The sequence below is a fragment of the Eretmochelys imbricata genome, chromosome 18 (assembly GCF_965152235.1).
Source record: "Eretmochelys imbricata isolate rEreImb1 chromosome 18, rEreImb1.hap1, whole genome shotgun sequence".
In the NCBI taxonomy this organism is placed as follows: domain Eukaryota; kingdom Metazoa; phylum Chordata; order Testudines; family Cheloniidae; genus Eretmochelys; species Eretmochelys imbricata.
In genome coordinates this window covers 2,308,543-2,331,889 of record NC_135589.1, presented here as the reverse complement: position 1 = coordinate 2,331,889, position 23,347 = coordinate 2,308,543, and the positions used below count along the sequence as shown (strand labels likewise).

The following is a 23,347-nucleotide window of genomic DNA, read 5'->3' as shown; positions in this document are numbered from 1 at the left end:
CAGCTGGTGCTGGCCACTCTCAGAGCCAGGCTCCTGGGCTAGGTGGACCCCTGGTTTGACCCAGACTGGTAACTCCAGTGTACCCTGTCTCTGTTCAGCATCCAGCACAATGAGACCTGATCCCAACTGGGCCGCTAGACGCAACCATAACACAAGCAAGTAAAATTACCGCTAAGGGAGGCAGGAACATGTACAATGTAGAGAAGGGAAAAGGCAGAGGGGGAAACAAGGGAGCAGATCCTGAGTTTCACGAAGGCTGCACAGCCTTTCCTATGCCAACCCCGCTCCTGGGCTCCAGGCAGGAGACATAGCCGAAGGAGAGGTAGCCCAGTTACAATTTCCCTATACCTCTGGCAATCTCCATTTTCCACATTGTCCCCCTGGGGGCACGGGCAGCCAGCATAATATACAATGGGCAAGCAGAGAGTACCCAGTGGCCACACGATAGGAGCCAGTGCCTCGCTGCTCCGGGCACACCTGGTCAGGGCTCTAAGAAACTGGCCCATAAGGGAGCAGCGGGAGAGAGATGGAAAAGCAGAGAGACCCTGAGGGCACCACTGGAAGATACTCCACAGGAGAGAATGGAGTGAAGCCAGAAGAGGAACAAAGGTGCAAGGGACAAAGGACAGGGGGATGGCCCAGCAGCGCTCTCGTATATTACTCAGCTAATTGCACTGTTATTAGCAAATGATCTACTTGGCAAAATAGGGATTCCATCAGCTCTGCAGCTCATCAATGACATCGCTCATCCCCAGTATTGGGAACACATCGGCCAACTGTTCAACCCGCCCTCCCAGGAGTTATGCTTTGTAACAGGAATTATTAAACAGGGAGCTGATGGCCACTCTTACAGCTCAATGCACAGCTATCCCAAGGCCCGATTCTGCAAACACCTGTGCACCAGAGCAACTAATTACGTGAGTTAGCCCCATTTACTTCGATGGGACAGCTCATACAAGGGAAGTTGTGGGATAGACCCTTGTTCCTTTAGCCCTGGTCTACACTATGGGGGGGCCGACCTAAGAGACGCAACTTCAGCTACGCGAAGTTCAGCGTAGGTCAACTAGGTTCAGCTGTGAGGACGGCGGCGAGTCGACCGCTGCCGCCTCTCGCAAGCGGGAGTTCCGGAGTCGAGGGGGAGCGTGTTCGGGGATCGATTTATCGCGTCTAGACCTGCCCTTAGGTTGCAGGGGCATGGCCTCACAGGTACTTTTCACCATGGCTAACAGACTCAGCAATCAGAGGGGTCATTGCAGCACATGCAGACAGACATGAGCTAGCTAGCCTGGGTACTGACAGCAGCGAAGCCATGGCAGCAGAGGCTGGCTGCCTGGGAAGCTACCCAGGGTCCCACCCTGAAGTCCATGCTGTCACAGCTTCACTGCTATTGGGACTCCCGCGAGCTAGATGAAGGCTGGTTTGGGTATGCCTATACATGCTGCATTCACATCCCCAACTGCAGTGCAGACATACCCTCAGCCTTTGGGTTCATTGGCGGACGTTTTTCAATCCCTGGGCATGACTTTTCAGAAAGGCGTATCAGGAGCTGAAATGGTCTATGCCGTATTTCAGGCAGAAAGACAACATCACCGTTCGGTGGTCAGCAGGGAAGGAGAGCACTGAATGGCATAGTTGATGAATACCTCGCCAGACCCCAAACACATCGCTCACCCTATCTGTGGAGGGCCCCGAGGCACTCCCAGTTATACCAGCATTTAGCTTCACTAACTTGACTCCATATTGTCACACAGAATTTGCCCCAAAATAAGGCACAGAACCACTAGCCCCCCTGTGCTTCATTCCCTACATGTCCTGTCTTATTCCCTGTGCAGGGCTCCTGAGGAATTACCAGCATGTGGTTATGCAATTAAAGCCTGTACCATGATGGGCAGAGTTACGGGAGCAGGGACAACCTTTACAATGACATTTCCTGACTGCTGAGCCCTCACTTTACAACCTTAACATCCCCTGAATAGATTTTCATTCAGTCAATTTCCTAGATCTCAGCCCCCAAAGGACCCTCCTGCCCCAATCCCACCCACCCAAAGAAGTCTACAGTGTGGAAGGATTTGTGAGTGAGCAGCAGGTGATTCTGCTTAGCACAAGATGTGCATTCACCCTCTAAGGACATTTACATTCTGAGAATCGTGGCACAATTCAAAAAGAGGACGGTCTTGCTTAAAGCACTAACCTAGGACTCCAAACACCTGGGCACAATTTCTGGCTCTGCCACAGACTGAATGACCTTGGCAAAGTCACTTAGATCCTGATCCATTGAAGTCAATGGGAGCTTTCCCAGGGAGTTCAATGAGCACAGGATCAAGCCTTCAATCTCTTTGGCTTCGCTTTAAACACGAGTTTAAATTCTTTGCGGAATCAGGGCTTTGTGCCTTCACTCCCCATGTACACAATGGGAATAATACTCCTTCCTCTCTCCTTTGCCTGTATGGACCATAAACTCATGGGAGCCAAGACCTCCATGTCCTTTATGCAGCACCTAGCACAACAGCGTTTGATCTCAATTGCTGCCTCTAGGTGGCACCGTAATACAAATACGAGCTGCATTTCATTCAGCACACGTTCACATGGTGCTGCCTTATTCCATCCGCACCTTCCAAGAGCGTTCACTCCGCTTTGCAATGCACAGGGCCAAGAGAAGACAACTAAAAAAATTGCCACTCACATGTCATGTGTATTTTCAATGCTTTACAATTGAACTAAATCAAAATGGATTTTCATCACACCTCTGAAAGGCCGAGTCAGACCTAGGAACTCTCCCCCAGTCGAATTTCATTTTTCAATCCCAACCTGCTGATGTGCCAACACTGTTCAGAAATAAACATCGTTACAGCCTCTTAAAAATAAGGCTGAAATTGTATAATTTTTCCATGACTCAGAAACAGCTGAACCATTTTTGCCCAAACTTTCAACCACAATAAAAATCACCTTTGGGCAGAGAGTGAATGTCTGAGGACAGCATCAACTCGTCAGAATGGAAAGGCTTACACTACAGGAGCGGCTCTGAATTGCATACTCCCATCCTCCCACCGCCATACAATCCCTGCCACACAAGCCTAACATGGAAACTTGTCTCCATCACCAATACCTGCTTCCCCACCTCCACTGATCTATTTCCGTAGGGTGGCTCGGAGGAGTCAAGCTGCAAAAAACTGGCTTGGCTTTGCAGGATCTCTCAAGACAGCTGGTAATGAGCACACCAGTATGTTATCGTGGGGTAACCAGTGAGCTCCAGGCTGCATAGACTGGTTTTTATTATTGTAGGGTTGGTTGTAAACATTGGGGTTGCTGGAAGCTTTTTTTCTTTTTAAGATTAAAATGCAACTTAAAAAAAAATCCACAGAAAGGAAGACACATCCTTTGCAAACAGAGAAAGACCTTCCAGAAGGGTTGCTGTATGGGCCTGACCCCAGAAGGGGGGTCTCTTTAATAATGCTGCTGCTACGATGGCCAAATCGGTAATGTTTGGAGATCTACAAACCTGCCAAGAAGAATCATCAAAACAGAACAACAATGTCAAGCAATTGATTTCTGTCCCAGCTCTATTTTACAGTATTTCATTTAGAACAGATGGGATTGCCCTCCCTCCCGCCACAGGCTGAAAAGATTGAGGCTCAGCTTAGATTTGGGGGGGGGGGGGGAGAGGGAGATGTATATGTGGGGGGGGTCTAGAAGTAAATAAAACAGACGGAAGATATATGAATTCCCTCTCTATATTTCCAGCTAAATATGAAAAATGGAAGCTGACACACAGCAAAAAAAGCCATTAAAATGGAAATGATAAAGGGTGGGAAGCACTGCGGGAGATACCTCCCCCAGGCCGGCGGGAGATGCTGCAGCTCACAGCACCCCCTCGGCCTCTCTCGCCCACACCCAGCACCACCCCTGGCGGCACCACTCAGGCAGGGCACCCCAGCCACCCGACTGCTCTGAAAAGCCACCCCTGCCACTGGCAGTCAGGAGAGATGGGCCAAGGCGGCGTCTTTCCACAAGAGAGCCCCAAATGCCTGGCACGGCCAGCGCCCGGTGCCACGCACCCTCTGTCTACAACACGCGTAGGGGAGCGGGAGGCAGGGAGACACGCACGCAGGGCTAGGCCCAGGCCATTAGGCACGCAGAGACAGGCAGAGAGACGCACGCTCACAGGGACGCGCTCAGAGTCAGGCAGGGTCACGCACACACACAAAGCAGACACAGGCATGCACACACTTAGGTATGCATAGCGAGGCATGGACAGGCGTGCGAGCTTCCACCCACGACGGGATCAGCTCCTCACCCTGCCTATTCTCAAGGCAGACACAGCATTGCTGAGACCTCACTGCACCCTGTAGGACCCTGGGTCTCACCTCCTCGCTCCCAAGTGGAGTCCCAACCCCGAGCCATCCTCCCGCCCGCAGCCTGCATCTGCTGAGCGGGCTGGACGAGCCGGGCACAGAAGGAAACAGCCCTGCTGCTGGAAAGGCCGAAGCTGGTGTCAAGCAGTTCTTTTTCCGGGGTTGCTGGCTGTCGGCTGCCCCAGGATCCTCCAGAGTGGGAGCAGTGCAGGGGACTAGCCTCATGGAAGCCACAGCCAGGACAGAAGAGAGCCACATTGGGAACTGCCCACGGGGGATTCCTGGGTTCCAAGGACACCTGAGCTGTCCCTCACCCACGGCTCCTGAATGGCTCATCTATGAGCTCAGCTCCTGCCCCTCCCTACACACAGGGGGAGGGGCCCTGGAGTCCTCACTGCCTGTGAGATGCTCCCAGACAGGAGCCATGGGCAAGGCCAGCACTCTCCGTGGCAGCCTTCAGGATGCAGGGGAAGGGGCTCCTGAGAGCCAGGCCTGGGGAAGGGAAGCAAGCTGCAGTGTGGGGGGATGTGGCTGCCCCTGCAGAGAGCAAAGCTCATGCTGGGGCTGGAGACTGCACGCTCTAGCCCATGGAAGGAGCGGCCCCATCACAAGGGGACAGCATTGCTCCTTAGAGACAGAGGCTGATCTTTTCTGCTGAGCACAGAGGGCAAACTGGGGGCAGGATGCTCTTAAAGCAGGGGGCCAGTAGGAATCGCTGGATAAAGAAGCATTCAAGCCCCGAAGTCCAGATAGCATGGATACTTGCCCCAGGCCTGGCACAGGTGGGCATGGGAGATCTCGCCTCCCTATGCCTCACCCAGACACCCAGGGGGGCAAGGACACAGATCTGCTCCCAGGTCTTCACTCAGTGACTGGGAGGTAGATAACAGACAGAGCATTGCAGAAAACCAGCCCCTCAGGACAGAGCAATAGCTGGGGAGAGGTAACCTAGGGTAGCCACAGGGAGTTTGGAAGCATTCTGGGTAGCAGGGGGAAAAGGGGCATGGAAAACAGCACTGATAGGGCCCGGAGTTAGGAGCATGGTTTGCAGGCAGGGCATAAGAGAGGACCTGTGGTGGCCCCAGGCTATGAGGTCTGGGTGGAAGTCATGGATCCAGGGTGGGAGGGGAGTTCAGATAAGGCAGCTGCAGCAGAGGGGACCTGTTGCAACCCCAGGGCAGTGGCGTGAATAAAAGCCCCAAGGCAAGAGAGTGTGGAAAGCAGCTGGCACAAGGGGATCTACACAGCCCCAGGGGAGGGGAGGGGAGGGGAGGGGAGGGGATGGAGCCCTGGTAAGGGGTTCAGAAGGCAGCTGCAGCAGAGGGACCTGTCATGGCCCCGCAAAGGGAAGACGTTATGTGCACTCGCGTTTCAGTACTCACAGGCTGGCCTCAGAAGCCAGGTGGCCGCAGCTGCCTGGGGAGACGTGTAGATGATGCTCCAGGCTGGCGGAGGTGGACGATCCCTCCTGGCGCAGGCGGGCAAAAGCCCCAGTCCCAGAAGCACACTAGCCTTCACCAATTCCTACCACTGCCGTTAACACAAGCTACACTTCTATCGGGGACTCCTCTACTTTTGCAGCCCCCTGTGTCTCGTCTTTGCTGAAATAAAAAGAAACAAGAGATTCTTTTCATGGAAACTGCAAGGCAGCACATGGCTGCGTATGCTCCTGGCTAGTGGAGTCATCACAGCAGTAGAGGCTGAGACACCAGTACCACTGACCCATCCAGCCACCTCTGGGGTGGAATGTGGCAGCTGATTAACAGCACCCAGTAGCCCTACGCAACAGTTGGGGGCAAGGAAGGAAGAGCCTGTATCTGTTTTAAACTGCAGGGGGATCTAGGGAGGCAGGGAGAAACTATCCCCAGCTGCAGTCTGGCCAGGACACCTGGACTAAACACACCGCTCCTGGGGAAAGTGCCATGGGATCTTTAACAGCCAGAAGGAGTCAGAACTTGGGGCTGTCTTTTGCATGGCAGGCTGTGTCAACAGAGCATCCCTGAGCACCATGCAGGAGCTCATCAGCACGGACACAGAGAAGCCAATGTGATTTCCTGTGGCACAGAGCTCCGGAGTCCACACCAGAGCACTGAGAAAGGGGTGAGCCACCGACTGAATTGCTAGTGAGCAGCAACCCCAGGCCACAGCCAGTCCAGGGAAAGAAGGGAGGATGTAAAACCGTAGGGATGGAGGAATGGGATCTGTAGTCCCATTTCCGTGGAGACGTTGAGATGCCCGGCCTGAACAAGCACTGATCCAGCTTCTCTCTGGGACTCGGAACTGGACTAACTCACTGACAGCTGATCATGCTCATTCAAATGCCACATGCCCAAAGCACCAGTTCCAAAGCACCACCCATCAGCTCCCAAAGATGCTCCTGTTTGTTCCCTGCTGTGGGCACAGCAGGGTGAGGAAAAGCCCCGGAAGTCAGTAGGAATACCACAAACAAGTGGTCACAAGCAGGCTACCGCCCCAGCCCTCTCCACAGCATCACCGGGTTCCCGTGACCAGACCCCAGCCAGAGCCATGCCTACCAATACCCCAAAGCAGGTGGCCCCCCCAGCACTGCCAACACATTTCTTGCAGCCCTTTCTCTGCGCTCCATCCATCAGCTCAGTCCCTTCTCTCTCCCCACACCACTCACACCCTCCGCAAGTTCTCACCCTATCCGAGAAGAGACTGATCCAGTGGTTACGACAGAGGACTAAATATCAGGAGTCCTAGGTTCCATTCCAAGCTCTCCCACTGACTCACTGCGCAACCATTGGCAAGTCACTGTCCTGCTCTGTGCCTCATTTTCACCACTGGTAAAATGGGGATAACGATTGTGACCTTACCTCATTGTGGGGCTTCAGCTCTTCACTCCATGTAAAGCACTGGGGGAACCCCAGGAAGAATGGGCTGAATATCACTCTCCTCCCCCCATTCGGAGCTCAGCCCCAGGCAGAAGTGAGCGGGATGGGGAGTGGAGGGAGAATTGGCTTACTCTCCTGAAAGGGATTTGTATCAGAGTTTTAATTTTTCCCAGAGCGCCACGATTTTGGCAGCCAGCATTCAACAAGGCTGTACGATCCTTGCGAACAGGCACAGGGAGGAATGGTTCACCTTGGGAGTGAACTGGCCTTCCCAAATTAGCCTTCAGCTATGGTGGCCTTGGCACTGGGAAGCCCTTTCTGCAATGGGAACTTGTGGCCTCCTGAAAGCAGCTGATGAGGAGACACCATGTGACTCTCTACGGCAATGGCTGTGAAATCACACGAGAGGTCCTCTTCCTACATACACACCAACTCTACTTCTCCCGTGCAGAAGGAATTTATACCAAGGCAGAGACACCAGAAAGAATAACAGCCACGAAAGCAAAAAAAAACAACCCCAAAACCAAAAACAGAATCCCAGCCAGAAAACCCGGGAGAACAAGTCTAAAAACCCAGCCTCAAGATCTTACTTTTTGGAAGAAGCAGTCGTGGGGATCCTGCACCAGAAGAATTAAGCCCTGTGTTTCTGCCCCCTGAAGGTGTTTTCATTCCGATTTCCTCTCCTGATCAAAACCGATAAAAGCCCCAAAACAAACTCCCTTCCCCTCTCATGCGCCCACCTCCTCCCTGACAGCTGGGTGCACTCCCAGCCCCCTGGCAATGTAGAGGTCTTCAGCAGCTCCCCTACAAGGGGTAATGGGCCCTGTCACCCACGCACCCACTCCTCCCCTACTTCTGGAGGCCACCACCACCAGTGCACCTACCATACACGATCAGGAAAGCCCCAAAGCCGGAGCCATCTCCTTGTGCCGCCTTGAGCACTTACGTGAGCCTGCTGCCAGCATACTAGCTCCTCAAGCCCTTGCCAGACCTCTCCAGCACTTCTGGGGAGAGTTTTTAAAAACAACCACACACAAGGCAGCTCTTGGGGGGGTCACAGACCAGACTGGAGGCTGACACAACCCTAACAGCCACAGCACAAACACAGGCTAGCGAGAAAACTCACCTGCTGTAGGTGGCCCATCAGGACTAGGACAAGGCAGTGATTTTGTCGGTCTTGGGCACTCCCACGGCCCCCATCACTGCAGTCCCTGAGCACCTCACAAGCATTAGTGGATTTGGTCTCACACCCCCTGTGAGGCAGGGCCAGGCTAATATCACCTGCCCCGCTGAACAGAGGGGAACGTAGGCACAGAGGCTCAAGACCACCCAGGGAGTCTGAGGCAGTGCCAGGACTCAAACTCCTGTCTCTCAAGCCTCCGGCTGGCCCCCTCACTGCCAGGCCACGCTCCAGCTCCCCTTTGACAGGCAGAGGCCCACGTTCTCGGGGTGGTGCGAGGCGTCCAGGCTGGGACAGCTGTGGACGCTGCAGATCAGGACTGCAGGACGCTGGCAGAGCTTGGACAGCATGGCCCATGCTACCCCCATCGCTGATGGTTGTGTTAACCCTGGTTCGCTCCAGCAAGGACTCCTCTATTTCCAGAGCTTTAGAAGAGTTGCCCTCTCCCTGTGCACACCTCGCAAATCACAGAAACTAAGAGCGCCCTCTTGGGCATGAACCAATCCTTCCCGCTTTGGCTGAGGGAGCCTAGCGCAACAGGGCCCTGATCCTGAATCTGGCTTCCTGTAATACAGGAATGCCTCCACCACCAACCACATGGAACGCATGCCGTGCAGAAGACTGGCTCCCAGTGATCTCCAGAAAGACTTGTGAATCTTACAATGTGGGAGTGACCAGACCCCCTCCCACCCTGTCTGCCCCAGTTCTTCTGCCCTCACAGTTTGTAAGGAGAGAAAACAAACACACATACCGAGGAGCAAAGGGGACATGAGACAATAAGGTACAATTGAGGCGAATGGCCTCCCTTACAACGTGTATATGGAAAATTGGGTCAGCACCAGCACTGGGAAAATGTGACTATCCAGCACAGGGTGAAATGGCCAGGTCTCTGCCCACACTGTTTATTAGGAAAATCAAGGCCCGGGAAAATGCATGCAGCACGATTCCTGCATTTGCTTCAGACGCGTTTGAAAGATGGGGAAAATCTGCAGCCAGAGGTTGAAGCTGGTTAGTTAGCAGAGCTATGGAGGCACACAGGCAAAGAGCACAGTTCAGGGCTATGATCCTCAGAGCTAAAAGAAAAGGAGTACTTGTGACACCTTAGAGACTAATCAATTTATCCGATGAAGTGAGCTGTAGCTCACGAAAGCTTATGCTCAAATACATTGGTTAGTCTCTAAGGTGCCACAAGTACTCCTTTTCTTTTTGCAGATACAGACTAACACGGCTGTTACTCTGAAACCCATCCTCAGAGCTGGCGCAGCTGCGGGGTTTCTAATGCAGAGACTCAGAGCGCAAGAGAACTGAATGGCGAGGTTTTGTGTTTAAAATCCATTTACCTGCCACATTACACTCTGGGTTGAATTCGCCACTGTCAAAGCATTGGGGTTGGCAGCAGGAGGCATCCAACAGGTGGTGAATAGTTAGGAGAAAGCAAAGGCCTAACTAGACCCTTTCTACCAGCAGACAGAGCAAGGCTGGCAGGGGTGACCTGCAATAGCCACAAGACTCAGCAGCCACTGAGGGGAACCTGAGACACCAACAGGCCCCATCAAGAGTATCAGACTAAAATAAAAGCAAAGCCACAAAGCTCAGAGCATTTGCCCAGCTCCTGAGGTCTGGCGCCTCTGCTCTAGACCCCAAAGTCAGACTTGCATGTCCCCGAACAAGTTCGGTGCATGGCACTGTGGAGGCCCAGTCCACACCGGGCAAGATTTATAGAATGAAAGTGACTTATCCCAGGAGAGATGTTACTGGCATGCTGCGCATTTCCACTCCAGAATGGCAGATCACAAAGCAGGGATCCAAGAACTACTGGGTCCTAATCCCAGCCCTCACACCGACTCCCTCTGGCTGCAGCACCATTTACTACTGGTGTATCTCCATTGGCAACAGCAGAAGCACTGGTACGAACAGGATAAGGTTGGCTATCACCATACTGTCACGGTCAGACAATAAGCCGCTAAGAACACCTGAGCCCTGTCTACACTAGTGTTTCCACCACTACTACTATCAGCAAAGCTGCTCCCCGGTGAGTTAGGATTTATATATTTATTTATTTATAATACAACATGGGTGTGAAACACTACTGGCGCAGAATGGCAGAGCAAGGGTGTAGCACACTCAAGGTGTTACTATTTCTGTGCTACTGTAACAGGAATAAATAACACCACCACCCCACATCAACAAGGAAGTATAAAAGCTTAGTGGAATCAGAGTGCACAGGCCAAAGGGAAATCTTCATTACAGCGCCCTCTCTGCCAAAGCAAACCCTCCAGTTCAGCCCTGTTCTCTCCCCTCGGATGCTCCCCGGAAAGTTAACACACACACACAGGCATTTCTATCACACTCCTGAGAAGGCAGAACTCCTGCCTAAGCCCTGAACATTACAACAACAAAGCCATCTAAGAAGTCCACACCACGTTAGTGTCTAGCTCTGGGCACCAGGCCTCGTTAGCAATTTGGATCACCACAAAAACTTCCCTGCACGCAGAGTTTTTGTGCTAATTAGGAAAGCGTCTTTTGGACGCATCGAATTCCCAATGCTCACTGCTGACACAGCAGAAATCAGGACAGTGGGTGAAGTTACAATGCCATGTTATCTAGCAACAGGGTGTGTAGATGCAGCACGGTAGTTTTCCACAGCTGCACGGTGCATAGATAACACCACCAACACTTAGCACTTGTAGAGGCCCTTTTCATCCAGAGAGCTCGAGGCGCTTTACAAAGAGACAAGTATCACTGTACCAGTCTTACACATGGGGAAACTGAGGTCCAGAGAAGTTAAATGACTTGCCCAGGTCCCACAGGAAGTTGGTAGCAGAACTGGGACTAGAACCCACATCCACCGATTCCCAGCTCTGTGACAGACAGACAGACATTATACACACATGCACTTGTGGGTAATGTTTAGATGTGCTGATGGCTAACTTGCAGTTTGGTGTACTTCTGCTGTTGAGGAAGGTGTTTTGTTTCATTCCAAATAGTTTTTTCAGACTGTTTTGGGATCAAGATTTGAACAATCCACAGACTTACAATGAAAAGGATTCCTAGAGGGGCTGGATCCAGCAATCAGCAGGAAGCCCTCAATGGACATTCACCAAGGTCCACATGTGGGCGGCTTGGGAAGATCTCCAGCACGGACATGGGGTCTGATTTGTCACAGCCCCACTTTTGAACAGCTTCATGCACTTTGGTGGGTTACTAAGACACACAGAAATCTGTCATTGAGCATAACTCAGTGCGCCCACCTCTGTATGTACTGTCGGTGCTTCCCCTGACATCTGTCCATCTCCAGAGATAGCAGAGCACAGATGTTGCGCGCAAGGTGTTGTTCTATAGGGGACAAGGAGGACAACTTCACACACACCCCAATACACACATCCCCAATACACAGAAAACACCCCCGAAATGAGCCCAGAAAGACACACCTGGGGACTACAGATACTGCCTTCAAACTAACACATCCATGGGAATGCCGCATTCTCTTTAGAGAAAATAAACGAAGGGCCAAATTTCTCCCTGTCGTAGCTCCACAGAAGTCAGAGGAGTTATCCCAGGAACAGGACTGGACTAAACTATTTAGGAATATTTGGACAAAAGCAGAACCAGCCGTAGGGCTGGGGCCAGATTTCATCCACCCCCCTCCAATCTTCTAAATCAGGATTTAAAAAACTTTTGCCTCTTCCTCAAAATGTGACTTTAGTTTAAGCTGACCCATCTGCTATCAGTCACCAGAGCAATAGTAACAGAACAGCTCAAACAGGCAGTTGAGAAATTGTCCTTCACTCTTCCAAGACGGGCAGCAAATAAAAGTGCAAGATTACAATACCATATAAAAAGGATGTGTGCTCTTGACTACACTTGGTACAATACTTCTGAATGAGCAGCTTGTCTAAAAATAAATAATTTATATCCTCCAATACTTCTCTTAGTCTGACTCCCTTTTAAATATTCTAGAACAGACTGTATGTACAATCCAACATGCACTTAAAATTACGCATGTATTATAGGAAGTGCATGTACACACGATGCACATAGCACACGCTAAATACATGTTCACATATGCACAGACCTCTCTAGACAACGGCACGAAAAATTGTGTCAGTTTCTAAAACTGCAGATTCCACACTCTGAAAACACTACATTCCTGCTGAAGTGCAATTGCAAAATATTCCTGGTTAAACATTCCGCTTAGAATATTGCTTTCCATCGAAATTAAAAAAACAAACACTTTTTCATTACCACCCCCAAAAACTGAATCCCTTTTAACCAACACGCAACATTCACAACAATCTGTTTTTTAAAAAAATAGCTACATTCAGATTCAATTAACTTTTCCATTAAATAATCCAAAGGGAGAAAGAGAAAATACAGAGCAGGGTTTTTCACTGCGTTTTTGTTTTTAAAAGGCTGTTTAAAAAAACTTTTGCATAAGTTAACTTTAAATCTTAACCCCCTTCCACAGAAATGTTTGACTGTTTCCTTTTTTAAAAATCCAATTACATTGTATCCCCCCCCCGTGCAAGCGAAGATCTTTGCAACAACACAAAAACGCAAAGCAAAGAAAAAAACACCCCTTTAGGTGCCCCTTTTGCCTTTCAGCTGCCTCTCCCACATTCTCAGACAGTTTTATTAAAATTTTCAGACAAAAGAAAAACAAAAATGGCAGCCTGGCTTATTTTTAAAACAGGACAGGGACGCCATATTCTGCAGATCTGCAAAAAAAGACAGAAATCTGAGGCTTGGCCACTCAAAAACAATCAGGCAGCTCCAAAGTGCAAAGGGAAAGCTCCATTTGCAATCCGTCTATTTGCATTAAGCCCCATGAATCATTGTTTACCGGAGAATTGCACCAAAGGGGTTTTTTGAATAACCCGGCTTTTAAAAAAAAAAAAAAAAAAAAAAAAAAAAGCAGACACTTCCTATACCAACAATCATGCTCCCTTGGCGAATTGCAATCCAGCCAGCGATCCGTCTGCAAGGAAGAAAATGAGCTCCCCCCTTTAGCTTCCTCTCTTCCTCCTCCTCCTCCTCCTCAACCCGCCCAGGCTTTAGTGCGGGGGGGGGCACTGAAAAGACAGAGCCCCCCACGCAGCCGACACTCATCGGGATCAAATGCATGCATCAGATTAAAAAAAAAAAGGGAGAGAGGGGGAAAAGCCCCTCAAGCCCTCCTCTCGCCGGACTCCAGCAGCCGGAGCCCGAGCCCAGCAGCGCTCGCCGGAGACTGACATGCGATTGCAGTTTGCAAAGGAGACCAAGAGCGACAGAAAACTGCATGCAACTTTTTCTTGCGACCCCATCTTAAAAAAATCCCCCCCCCCTTTGCGGCTCCCCCTCCATGCTCCTTTCTTAGCAGGGAGCCCCCACCCCCGCCACCACGGCTCTCCTGGGGGGAGGGTTGTTGCATACAGACCTTGGTTTGCCTTAACTGCAGGTTTTTTGGATTTTGTTTTGGTTTTTGGCAAATAGACATAAAAAAAGAACCCCCGTCCCCCGCCCGCCCCCCGCCCCCAAGCCGCGCTTGGGATGGTCTTTCTGGCTTTGCTGTGTCTGAAAGGCTCAGTTCAAACCTTCCGGGTCGCCTGCCGTTCACTTCTGGGTTCTGCAAGCACCAAAGCCGCGCAGCGCGAGCCGAGGCGGTCGGAAGTGCACGGACCCCCTTTGGGAGGGAGGTTTCGGGGGGTTCTTCTCCTCCTCCCTCTTTGCTGGTGTCTGGGAGCCTCCTCTTCCCCCCCCATCCCTCCTTCCGGAGTCTGGCAGAGAGCTCCCAAAAATGGGCAGACACAATATTCTAGTAAGAGATGGGGGAGGGAGCCTTTGGAAAAGAAAAACGGGGTGTGGGGGGGGGGGAAGCGGCCGCTGCGTGCGAGAGGAGCGGGGGAGACGGGGGGCTGCAGCCGGGCAGTGCCCCGGCAGAGTTTGCAGGGCTGTGGAGGCCGGGCTTGGCTCCCCCTCCCCCTCCCAGTCTCTTGACTCTCCTTGATTATTCCCCCCCCACCCCCAAAAAAAAAAAGTTGCCCAGTGTTTCCCTTCCTGGCCCTAGAGCCAAAGCCGACCACACCGGAGCGCTGATCTGTCACCTCACCCAGAGTCTTGGGAAGCCAGGATTGTACACGGTTCTCCATGTCGTCTCCTGATGCACCATGAGAACAGTTCACTTTGCATGACAATAGCCCCTCTTTTCCGCAGCGCTTAAAGTGCTTCACCAAAGTGGGGAAGTGAACACACTCTTTGTGAACACAGCCCTGTTCTTTTTGCGAATACGACTAACACGGCTGCTACTCTGAGACACTCTTTGTGAGGTGTCCTACAGCACCTAGCAGAATGGGGGCCTGGTCCACTGCTAGTACCTCAAATAATCATTCTTATCCCCATTTTTCAGATGGGGAAAATGAGGCACTGAAGCGTTTTCTCCACAGGGAGTCAGTGGCAATGTTGGGAATAGAACCCAGGTGTCCTTCCCCGTATTCCCCAGCTCTATTTGAAAAATGAGAAAATGCTGCCCATTTTAGTCCTGATGAAAGACACCCTTCCTGGCACTGTCCCAGCTTCTCTTACTGTTTGGAAAGATATAGTCAAAGTAATTTGCATAAATTTTAAAAGTAATTTTCCCTGCACAGTTCTTCATTAGAACCTGCTTGGGAAGTTGGATAGAGAGTTGGGTCCTGGTTCTGCAGAGTCACTCCTGGCAAGCAAAGCCCCATCCACTTTAATTTATGCTTCACATGAGCACAGCCCCCCGCCTCCCCAAGTGCAGTTCCTTATAGGATTGGGGCCACAGACTGAATCAGTTTCTCTCTCTCTCTCCATTTCCATCACTGCAATATCTGTGCACTGTTATTATGAGCATTGTATTGGCTTTGTTATTTAATATTTGTCTAGTGCAAAAAATGTGCTAGTTGCTACAGAAGCAGGTGCTAAGCCAGAAAGTTAAGAATCACAGCAAATTATCTTCAAAGGAGCAAAATTCTGTGCCCATCTGCAGCCACATGCTTCCAAATGGGTTCTTTCCTCTGTAGGCTGCTTTGTTACTGTTCATGGGTGAACTGCTTACTGTCCACATGGGGTAGTATCAGAGAGACATTCTTTGGGGATGGATGGACATGGAGCAGGCAGGGTGGCGTTAATTTATTTTATAAGGTTTAAAGAATTCCTTTGGGAACGACTCTGACCAAAGTAATTATATGCACTTCACTGTGGCAGAGAGAAAGGTAGGTTTCCGTTTGCTTGTTGGAGCATTTTCAGTGTCTGTCTCAGGTTCTCAGCATGCTCACAGCTCCAGCTGTGGGATAGTGGGCTGAGCATGGAGTTGGGCATCCAGAAATAATTAAAAAGTGCTGGATAAGCACAAAATATTATTAGAACCCCATTCTGAGTATCCGCTCAGCTGCCACTTGCTACAGAATGTTCTAATCCTTGGGGCATTTTATTTTGTCAAAAGATTTTTAAATCGCCTTTAAAATATGGCTATTGATCACTATGCAATGGATATTTTCCATCACATTTCTACTACTCCAGTTCCTCACCCAGCGCTCCAGTCCAGCAATCCCTTCCTCAGGCAAGTGAGGAGTTCAGGGATCAAGTACTACCTTTGTAAGAACAAACCTGCCAGAATCTCAGTGTAAGGCTAAAGAAGACCCTGTTAGACTGTAAATCCTAGAATCATAGGAATGTAGGACTGGAAGGGACCGTGCTAGGTCGTCTAGACCAGTCCCCGGCACTGAGGCAGGACTAGGCGTTATCTAGATCATCCCTGACAGGTGTTTGTCTAATCTGTTCCTAAAAAACCCCAGTAACGGAGCTTCCACAACCTAAGTAATTTGTTCCAGCGATTAACTATCCTTACTGCTAGGAAATTTTCTCTAACGTCTAACCTATATCTCCCTTGCTGCAATTTAAGCCCATTACTACTTCTCCTATCTTCAGTGGATAAGGAGAACAATTTATCACCCTCCTCTTTATAACAACCTTTTAGGTATTTGAAGACTGGTATCATGTCCCCCTGTTAGTCTTCTCTTCTCCAAACTAAACAAACCCAGTTTTTCAATCTTTCCTCATAGATCATGTTTTCTCTGCACCTTTAATCATTTTTGTTGCTCTCCTCTGGACTTTCTCCAGTTTGTCCACACCTTTCCCAAACGGTGGTGCCCCAGACTGAACACAGTACTCCAGTTGAGGCGTTATCAGTCCTGAGTGAAGGCATTATTTCTCATGTCTTGCTTACAACGCTCCTGCTAATACATCCCGGAATGATGTTTGATGTTTGTTTGTTTTTTTTTGCAACAGTAGTACATTGTCCTTTACTTTTGTTGACTCATATTTAGTTTGTAACCCACTGTAACCTCCAGTCCTTTCCTGCAGTACTCCTTCCTAGGCAGCCATTGTCCATTTTGTATTTGTGCAACTGATTATTCCTTCCTAAGTGGAGTACTTTGCATCTGTCCTTATTGGATTTTTATTTATCCTATTTATTTCAGACCATTTCTCCAGTTTGTCAGGATCACTTTGAATTCTAATCCTGTCCTCTAAAGTGCTTACAACCATAGGCGCCGACTCCTACTGGCGTGGGAGGGTGCTCGACCCCCCTCTGCTCCCGGCCCTGCCCCCGGCCCTCCCCCACCCCTTCCCACCCCTGCACCACCCCTATTCCAACCCGTTCCCCAAATCCCCACCCCAGCCCCACCTCCTCCCCTGAGTGCGCCGCGTTCCCGCTCCTCCCCCATCCCTCCCAGAGCTTGTAAAGCCACAAAACAGCTGTTTTGCGGCAGCAAGTGCTGGGAGGAAAGTGGGGATACGGCACGCTCAGAGGAGGAGGTGGGGGGGGGAAGCTTGGCTGCCGGTGGGTGCACTCACCAATTTTTCACGGAGTCAGCGCCTATGCTTACAACCCCACCCAGCTTGGTATCATCCATAAACTTTACAAGTATATCCTCTGTGCCATTATTCAAATCATATATAAAGATATTGCATAGAACCAGACCCAGGACAGATCCCTGTGGGGCCCCACTCATTATGCCCTTCCAGCTTGATTGTGAGCCAGTGATAACTACTCTCTGAGTACAATTTTCCAACCAGTTGTGCACCCACCTTATAGTAGGTTCATCTGGGCTATATTTCCCTAGTTTGCTTCTCCAAAGGTTATATGAGACAGTATCAAAAGCTGTACTAAAGTTGAGATAAATCACATCTACTGCTTCCCCCCATCACAAGGCTTGTTACCACCTCAAAGAAGGATATTAAGTTGGTTTGACATCATTTGTTCTTGACAAATCCATGTGGACTCTTATCACCTTATTATCTTCTAGGTCAGGGGCGGGCAAACTTTTTGGCCTGAGGGCCACATCGGATTTCCAAAATTGTATGGAGGGCTGGTTAGGGGACGCTGTGTCTCCCCAAACAGCCAGGGGTGGCCCAGCCCCTGCCTCCTATCAAGCCCCCCCACTTCTTGTCCCCGATGGCTCCCCCAGGACTCCTGCCCCATCCACCACCCCCTGCTCCCTGACCACCCCCGGACTCCCCACCCCTGACTGCCCCCTGCCGCCCCATCCACCCCCCCTCATTCCTGACTGCCCCCCCTCCGGGACCCCTGCCCCATCCAACCCCCCTGTTCCCCGCCCTCTGACCGCCCCGACCCCTGACCACACCCTCGAACTCCCCTGCCCGCTATCCAGCCCCCCTGCGCTCTGCCCCCTTACCGCGCTGCCGGGAGCACCGGTGGCTGGTGGTGCTATAGCCGCGCCGCCCAGAGCACCAGGTAACTTTGCAACAGCGGCACGCTAAGACTGCGGGGGAGGTGGAAAGCAGTGGGGGAGGGGCCAGGGGCTAGCCTCCCCAGCCAGGAGCTCAGGGGCTGGGCAGGAGGGTCCCGTGGGCCAGATGTGGCCTGCGGGCCGTAGTTTGACCACCTCTGTTCTAGGTGGTTACAAAGGGATTGTTTGATTATTTGCTCCATTACCCTTCTGGGTACCAAAATTAAGCTAAGGTCTGTAATTCCCTGGGTTGTCCTTATTCCCCCTTTTTATAGGTAGGTGCTATATTTGTTCTTTTCCAGTCTTCTGGAATCTCTCCTGTCCTCCTTGAGTTCTCAGAGATGATTACTAGTGGCTCAGAGATCTCTTCAGCCCAGCCAGTTTCTTACGTATTCTAGGATATATTTTGTCATGCTCTTCCAACTTGAAGACATCTAACTTGTCAAAGGCCAGGTCTACACTAGACATGGCATGGTTTGGGCATGGCTACACTTGCAGATGTCGAGCGCTGTGAGTTAAACCAGCCCTCGGAGACCGCAGCAGGGAAAGTGCTGCAGCCTGTCCACACTGACAGCTGCAAGCACACTGGTGTGGCCACATTTGCGGCACTTACAGCGGCACTGGGAGCAGTGCATTGTGGGCAGCTATCCCACAGAGCACCTCTTCCCATTCAGGCGCTGTGGCTTTTGGGAAGGGGGCGGGGAGTGCGGGACATTCTGGGTCCTGTCCCAGCGCCCGTGATGCATCAGTTCGCATCCCAGCAATTCCTGTGCTTCCATCCATATTTGGCACCATCTTTCAACGTTTTTTGTACTGCGCGCTCTGTCTTCCCTTTCGATCTGTGGGAATGGAGCCCAAACTGCTGGGGAATATGCTGACGATATATGCTGAATATGCCGCCAGCACATCAAGTTTGGCAGTCGAGTTACTCCTTAAGATCCAAAGTGACAGTGAGGACTTCGACAATGATATTGACTCGAGTAACGCATATGACACGAGATTGCTTGTGGCATTCATGGACATGCTCACCACCATGGAATGGTGCTTTTGGGCTCGGGAAACAAGCACTGAGTGGTAGGATCACATCGTCATGCAAATCTGGGATGACGAGCAGTGGCTGCAGAACTTTCAGATGAGAAAAGCCACTTTCATGGGACTGTGTGAGGAGCTCGCCCTCACCCTACGGCACAAGGACACAAGATTGAGAGCTGCCGTGATGGTGGAGAAGCGGGAGGTTATTGCAATCTGGAAGCTGGCAACTCCAGACAGCTACCAATCAGTCGCTAAGCAGTTTGGAGTGAGGAAGTTGACCGTTGGAATCGTGTTGATGCAAGTTTGCAGGGCCATTAATCGCATCCTGCTCAGAAGAATCGTGACTCCGGGTAACGTGCATGACATTGTGGCTGGTTTTGCACAAATGGCTTTCCCTAACTGCGGAGGGGCGATAGATATTCCAATTCTGGCACCAGCCTGCCTAACCTCAGAGTACGTTAATCCGAAGGGCTATTTCTCTATAGTTCTCCAGGCGCTTGTGGATCACCGTGGGCGTTTCATTGACATAAACACAGGCTGGCCCGGAAAGGTGCATGACGCACGCATCTTTCGGAACACTGACCTGTTCAGGAATCTGCAAGCCAGGACTTTTTTCCCAGACCAGAAGATCACCGTAGGGGAAGTCGAAATGCCCATTGTGATCCTTAGAGACCCTGCTTACCCTTTAATGCCATGGCTCATGAAACCCTACACAGGGAGCCTTGACAGCAGCAAGAAGCGATTCAACAACAGGCTGAGCCGGTGCAGAATTACTGTGGAGTGTGCTTTTGGCTGTTTAAAGGGCTGCTGGCGCTCTCTGCATGGGAAGCTGGACCTGGCCGATAATAGCATCCCTGCGGTTATATCCACGTGCTGCATCTCCATAACATTTGTGAAGGGAAGGGTGAAAGATTCACTCAGGCATGGAACTCAGAGGTTCAACACCTGGAGGCTGAATTTGAACAGCCAGAGAGCAGGGCTATTAGAGGGGCCCAGCGCGGGGCTGAAAGGATTAGGGATGCCTTGAGGGAGCAATCTGAGGCTGAAAGACACCAGTAATGTCTGGTGCCCTGCATGGGAGCGAAGTGCAGCGGTTCCAATGTTAGTAGGAATGTGTGTTTGCTACGTATGATACACTGACTTGCAGTGACTGTTGCTTTCCTGGGCTAAGGTATCTTTTACGTTAGGCAATAATAAAGAATGTTTTCAAAGCAAAAACATCCATTTATTGAAAAGAAACACAGCTGCTTGGGAAACAGAAAGGGCAAGGGGGTGGGGGAACAGTACAATCACAGGTTTGCATATGTCCCATTATCATACTCAGCCTTTCTGTCTGGAGTGCCATGCAATGAGTGCTACACTTCAGGATGGCTAAAATGCCTGGTGATGGGGGTTGAGTGCAGTGGGTAAGGGTCGTAGTTTTCAGGCCTGGGTGGTGAAGCTACAGGTGTTGGAGGCAGCTGGTGGCGATAAGAACCCGGATGTTGGGGAAAGTGGGTTGGAGGTGACATGGGGGCACAAGGGAAAGAGTCCAGCTCTTTGTAGAAAGGGCAGGTCGAGGGGGCAGCACCAGAGCAGCTGTTTGCCTCGCGGGCTTTGCGGTAGGCATTCCGCAGCTCCTTCACTTTAATCCTGCACTGCACTGCGTCCCGCTCATGGCTCCTTTCCAGCATGTCCCTTGATATCTGCCCGAAGGTAACGTAATTCCTATGGCTGGAGCACAGCTGGGACTGGACAGTTTCCTCCCCCCAAACACTGATGAGGTCCAACACCTCGCCATTGCTCCATACTGGGGATCGGCTGGCGCGTGGAGGCATGGTCACCTGGAAAGATGTGCTGAGAGCACTCCACGCCTGGCTGAGCAAACAGGAAGGGGATTTTCAAAATTCCCAGAGAATTTAAAGGGCGGGTCTGATGGGTGGTCACCTGAGGGCAGGGCAGTAGAGTTCAAAGCAATGACCAGAGTGGCTAGCAGAGGCATTGTGGGACACTTCTGGAGGCCGATCAGAGCGCACTAACAGACCAGGGCATCCACACTGGTGCCATGGTGCTCCAGCGGGGGGCACACCAAACGTTATTCCACTCACCGAGGTGAAGTACCAGGACCGCTGTAGCCACGGAGTCAGAGCGCTCTACGTGCCTTGCCAGTGTGGACTCATCGTGAGTTAGAGCGCATCAAAGCAGCCCAGGGCGCCCTAACTCCCAAGTGAAGCCATGCCCTTAGTTTGACCCAACTATATCGCTCAGGGGTGTGAAAAATCAACACCCCAGAGTGATGTAATTAAGCTGATCCAACCACTGGTGTAGACAGTGCTAGGTTGATAGAATAATTCTTCCACTGACCTCTCTACTGTCTCATGAGGAGCTGTATTAACTGCAGCAATGGGAGAACCCCTCCCGTAACTGTAGTGAGTGTCTACACTGAAGCACTGCAGTGGCAAAGGTGCAGAGTCTCCAGGGAAGACATAACCTAAGTAATTCTTCACTTGTTCTTTCCCTCTGATCCTACCACATTCACTATGTGAACTGTCCGGTCACTGCTACCCTTTTGGGTGAGAACGGAAGCCAAAAAGTCATTTAACACTTTGTCCATTGCTGCATTTTCTGTTATTGTCTTTCTCTCCTCATTCAGTAATGGGCCTGCCCTGTCCTTGAATTGTAGAATCATAGACCCAAAGGGTAAGAAGGGACCATAAGGGTCATCTAGTCTGACCCACCGCCAAGATGCAGGATTTGTTATGTCTAAACCATCCAAGACAGATGGCTGTCCAGCAAAGGAGCTTCCACAACCTCCCGAGGCATCTGTTCCATTGGCCGACTGTTCCTACAGTTAGGAAGATTTTCCTGAAATTTAATCAAAATCTGCTCTGCTGTAGTTTGAACCCATTGCCTCTTGTCCTGCCCTCTGTGGCCTTGGCCTTCCTCTTGCTTCTCCTGTGTTTGTAAAATGTTTTCTTGTTACCTTTTATGGCCCTAGCTGGTTTAAGAGGACCCTGAGCCTAGTGTGCATGGGGGGTGTTTTGGTGGCTCCTGTGATGGGTGAGGGCTAAAGGACAGGATGGGCCAGGTCCCATGAGATTTCCAGCCACTACAGGACTTTCAGCATAGGCTTGAGGTCTTGCAGGATTTGGCATGAGAGTTGGCGCCATGAGAGAAGCCTGTGCACAGGGCCACCTCCTGTTTGCTGGTTTCCAGCTGCCTTTCCACCCTCCGTCCCTTATCTAGCAGGCTGTGCTCATCACCACTTTGGGGCTGGGAAGGAATTTTTCCCCATATCCCCAGACTGGCTGGGGCTTTTTGCCTTCCTTGCGGCAAAGCCTAGGGGTTGGGGCAGTCAGAGAGCTGGGTTCTCCCCCTCCCTAAGGGCAAAGTTTGGACCCGTAAGACAGCCATTTAGTTGTCACAACTTATGGCTGAAGCCCAGTGCAGGAACTCAATGATTGAAGCTCCATATCCAAACGTAGCATAGTGGGCATCCTAAGGGCATCTTCTTACGAGAAGTGAGCATCATGTCTAACCTGCTAGGGACAAATACGATCCAAGGGCTGTAGCACAACCCTGGGGGGGTCCACCCCATCAATGTGCTTGATGGTGATGCTGGCTGGGGGGCAAGGTCCCCTCTCCCCAGAGCCCACGAAAGGAGGAGGGATGCAAGCAGGTGAGTAGAGGCAGCCGGAGACCCTCCTAGTGTGATGATTAGCTCCTCTGAGTTGGGAGCTGCCAAGAGCTGGCAAAGGATCAGTGGGGTGCGAGTGACTGCGCTGAGCTGGCCCCCCCAGGAACCTTGGAGGTAATCTGACTAATAGCACTGTGGGCTGGATAACCCCACATTGCGTGTCTTTACCTCCTTCTGCACCATTCTGATTTTGTCCCTACACCCTTGTGTTGGTTTTTAATATTCATCCATTGTGATTTGACTTAGGTTCCCCTTTTTTCATGACTCTTTTTTGACTTTCAGGTCTTTGGAGATCTCCTGGTCAAGCCAGGGTGATCTCTTGCCATACTACCTATCTTTCTGATGGATTTTTTGACAGGGTAGCAAGCCCTGTGGATGTGGGAAGCAGTAGACATGGTATATCTTGACTTTAGGAAAGTTTTTGATACTGTCTCGCATGACCCTCTCAAACAAACTAGGGAAATACAACCTAGATGGAGCAACTATAAGGTGGGTGC

The 23,347-nt window shown here is 51.0% G+C and overlaps 1 protein-coding gene across 8 annotated transcripts in view; it reads right to left on the bottom strand.

Moving 5' to 3' along the window:
- The window catches only part of ZNF362 (zinc finger protein 362), a 50,945-nt gene extending 36,842 nt beyond the window's left edge, over positions 1 to 14,103 (bottom strand). The window contains exons 1-3 of one of the 8 annotated variants that reach the window (XM_077837323.1): positions 13,807 to 13,928; positions 11,639 to 11,723; positions 5,735 to 5,953 (exon numbers count right to left, since the gene is read on the bottom strand). Coding sequence is in view for 1 of the 8 variants with exons in the window: in XM_077837328.1 (XP_077693454.1) it covers positions 11,639 to 11,679 (41 nt within the window). In the remaining 7 variants the exon portion in view is untranslated. Of the gene's footprint in view, positions 1 to 5,734; positions 5,954 to 7,189; positions 7,263 to 11,638; positions 11,933 to 13,322; positions 13,650 to 13,806; positions 13,929 to 13,963 lie in introns of those variants that run through there. The other 7 variants (XM_077837325.1, XM_077837326.1, XM_077837328.1 and 4 more) reach the window with 7 other exon arrangements.
- Between the last annotated feature and the right edge of the window lie 9,244 nt (positions 14,104 to 23,347).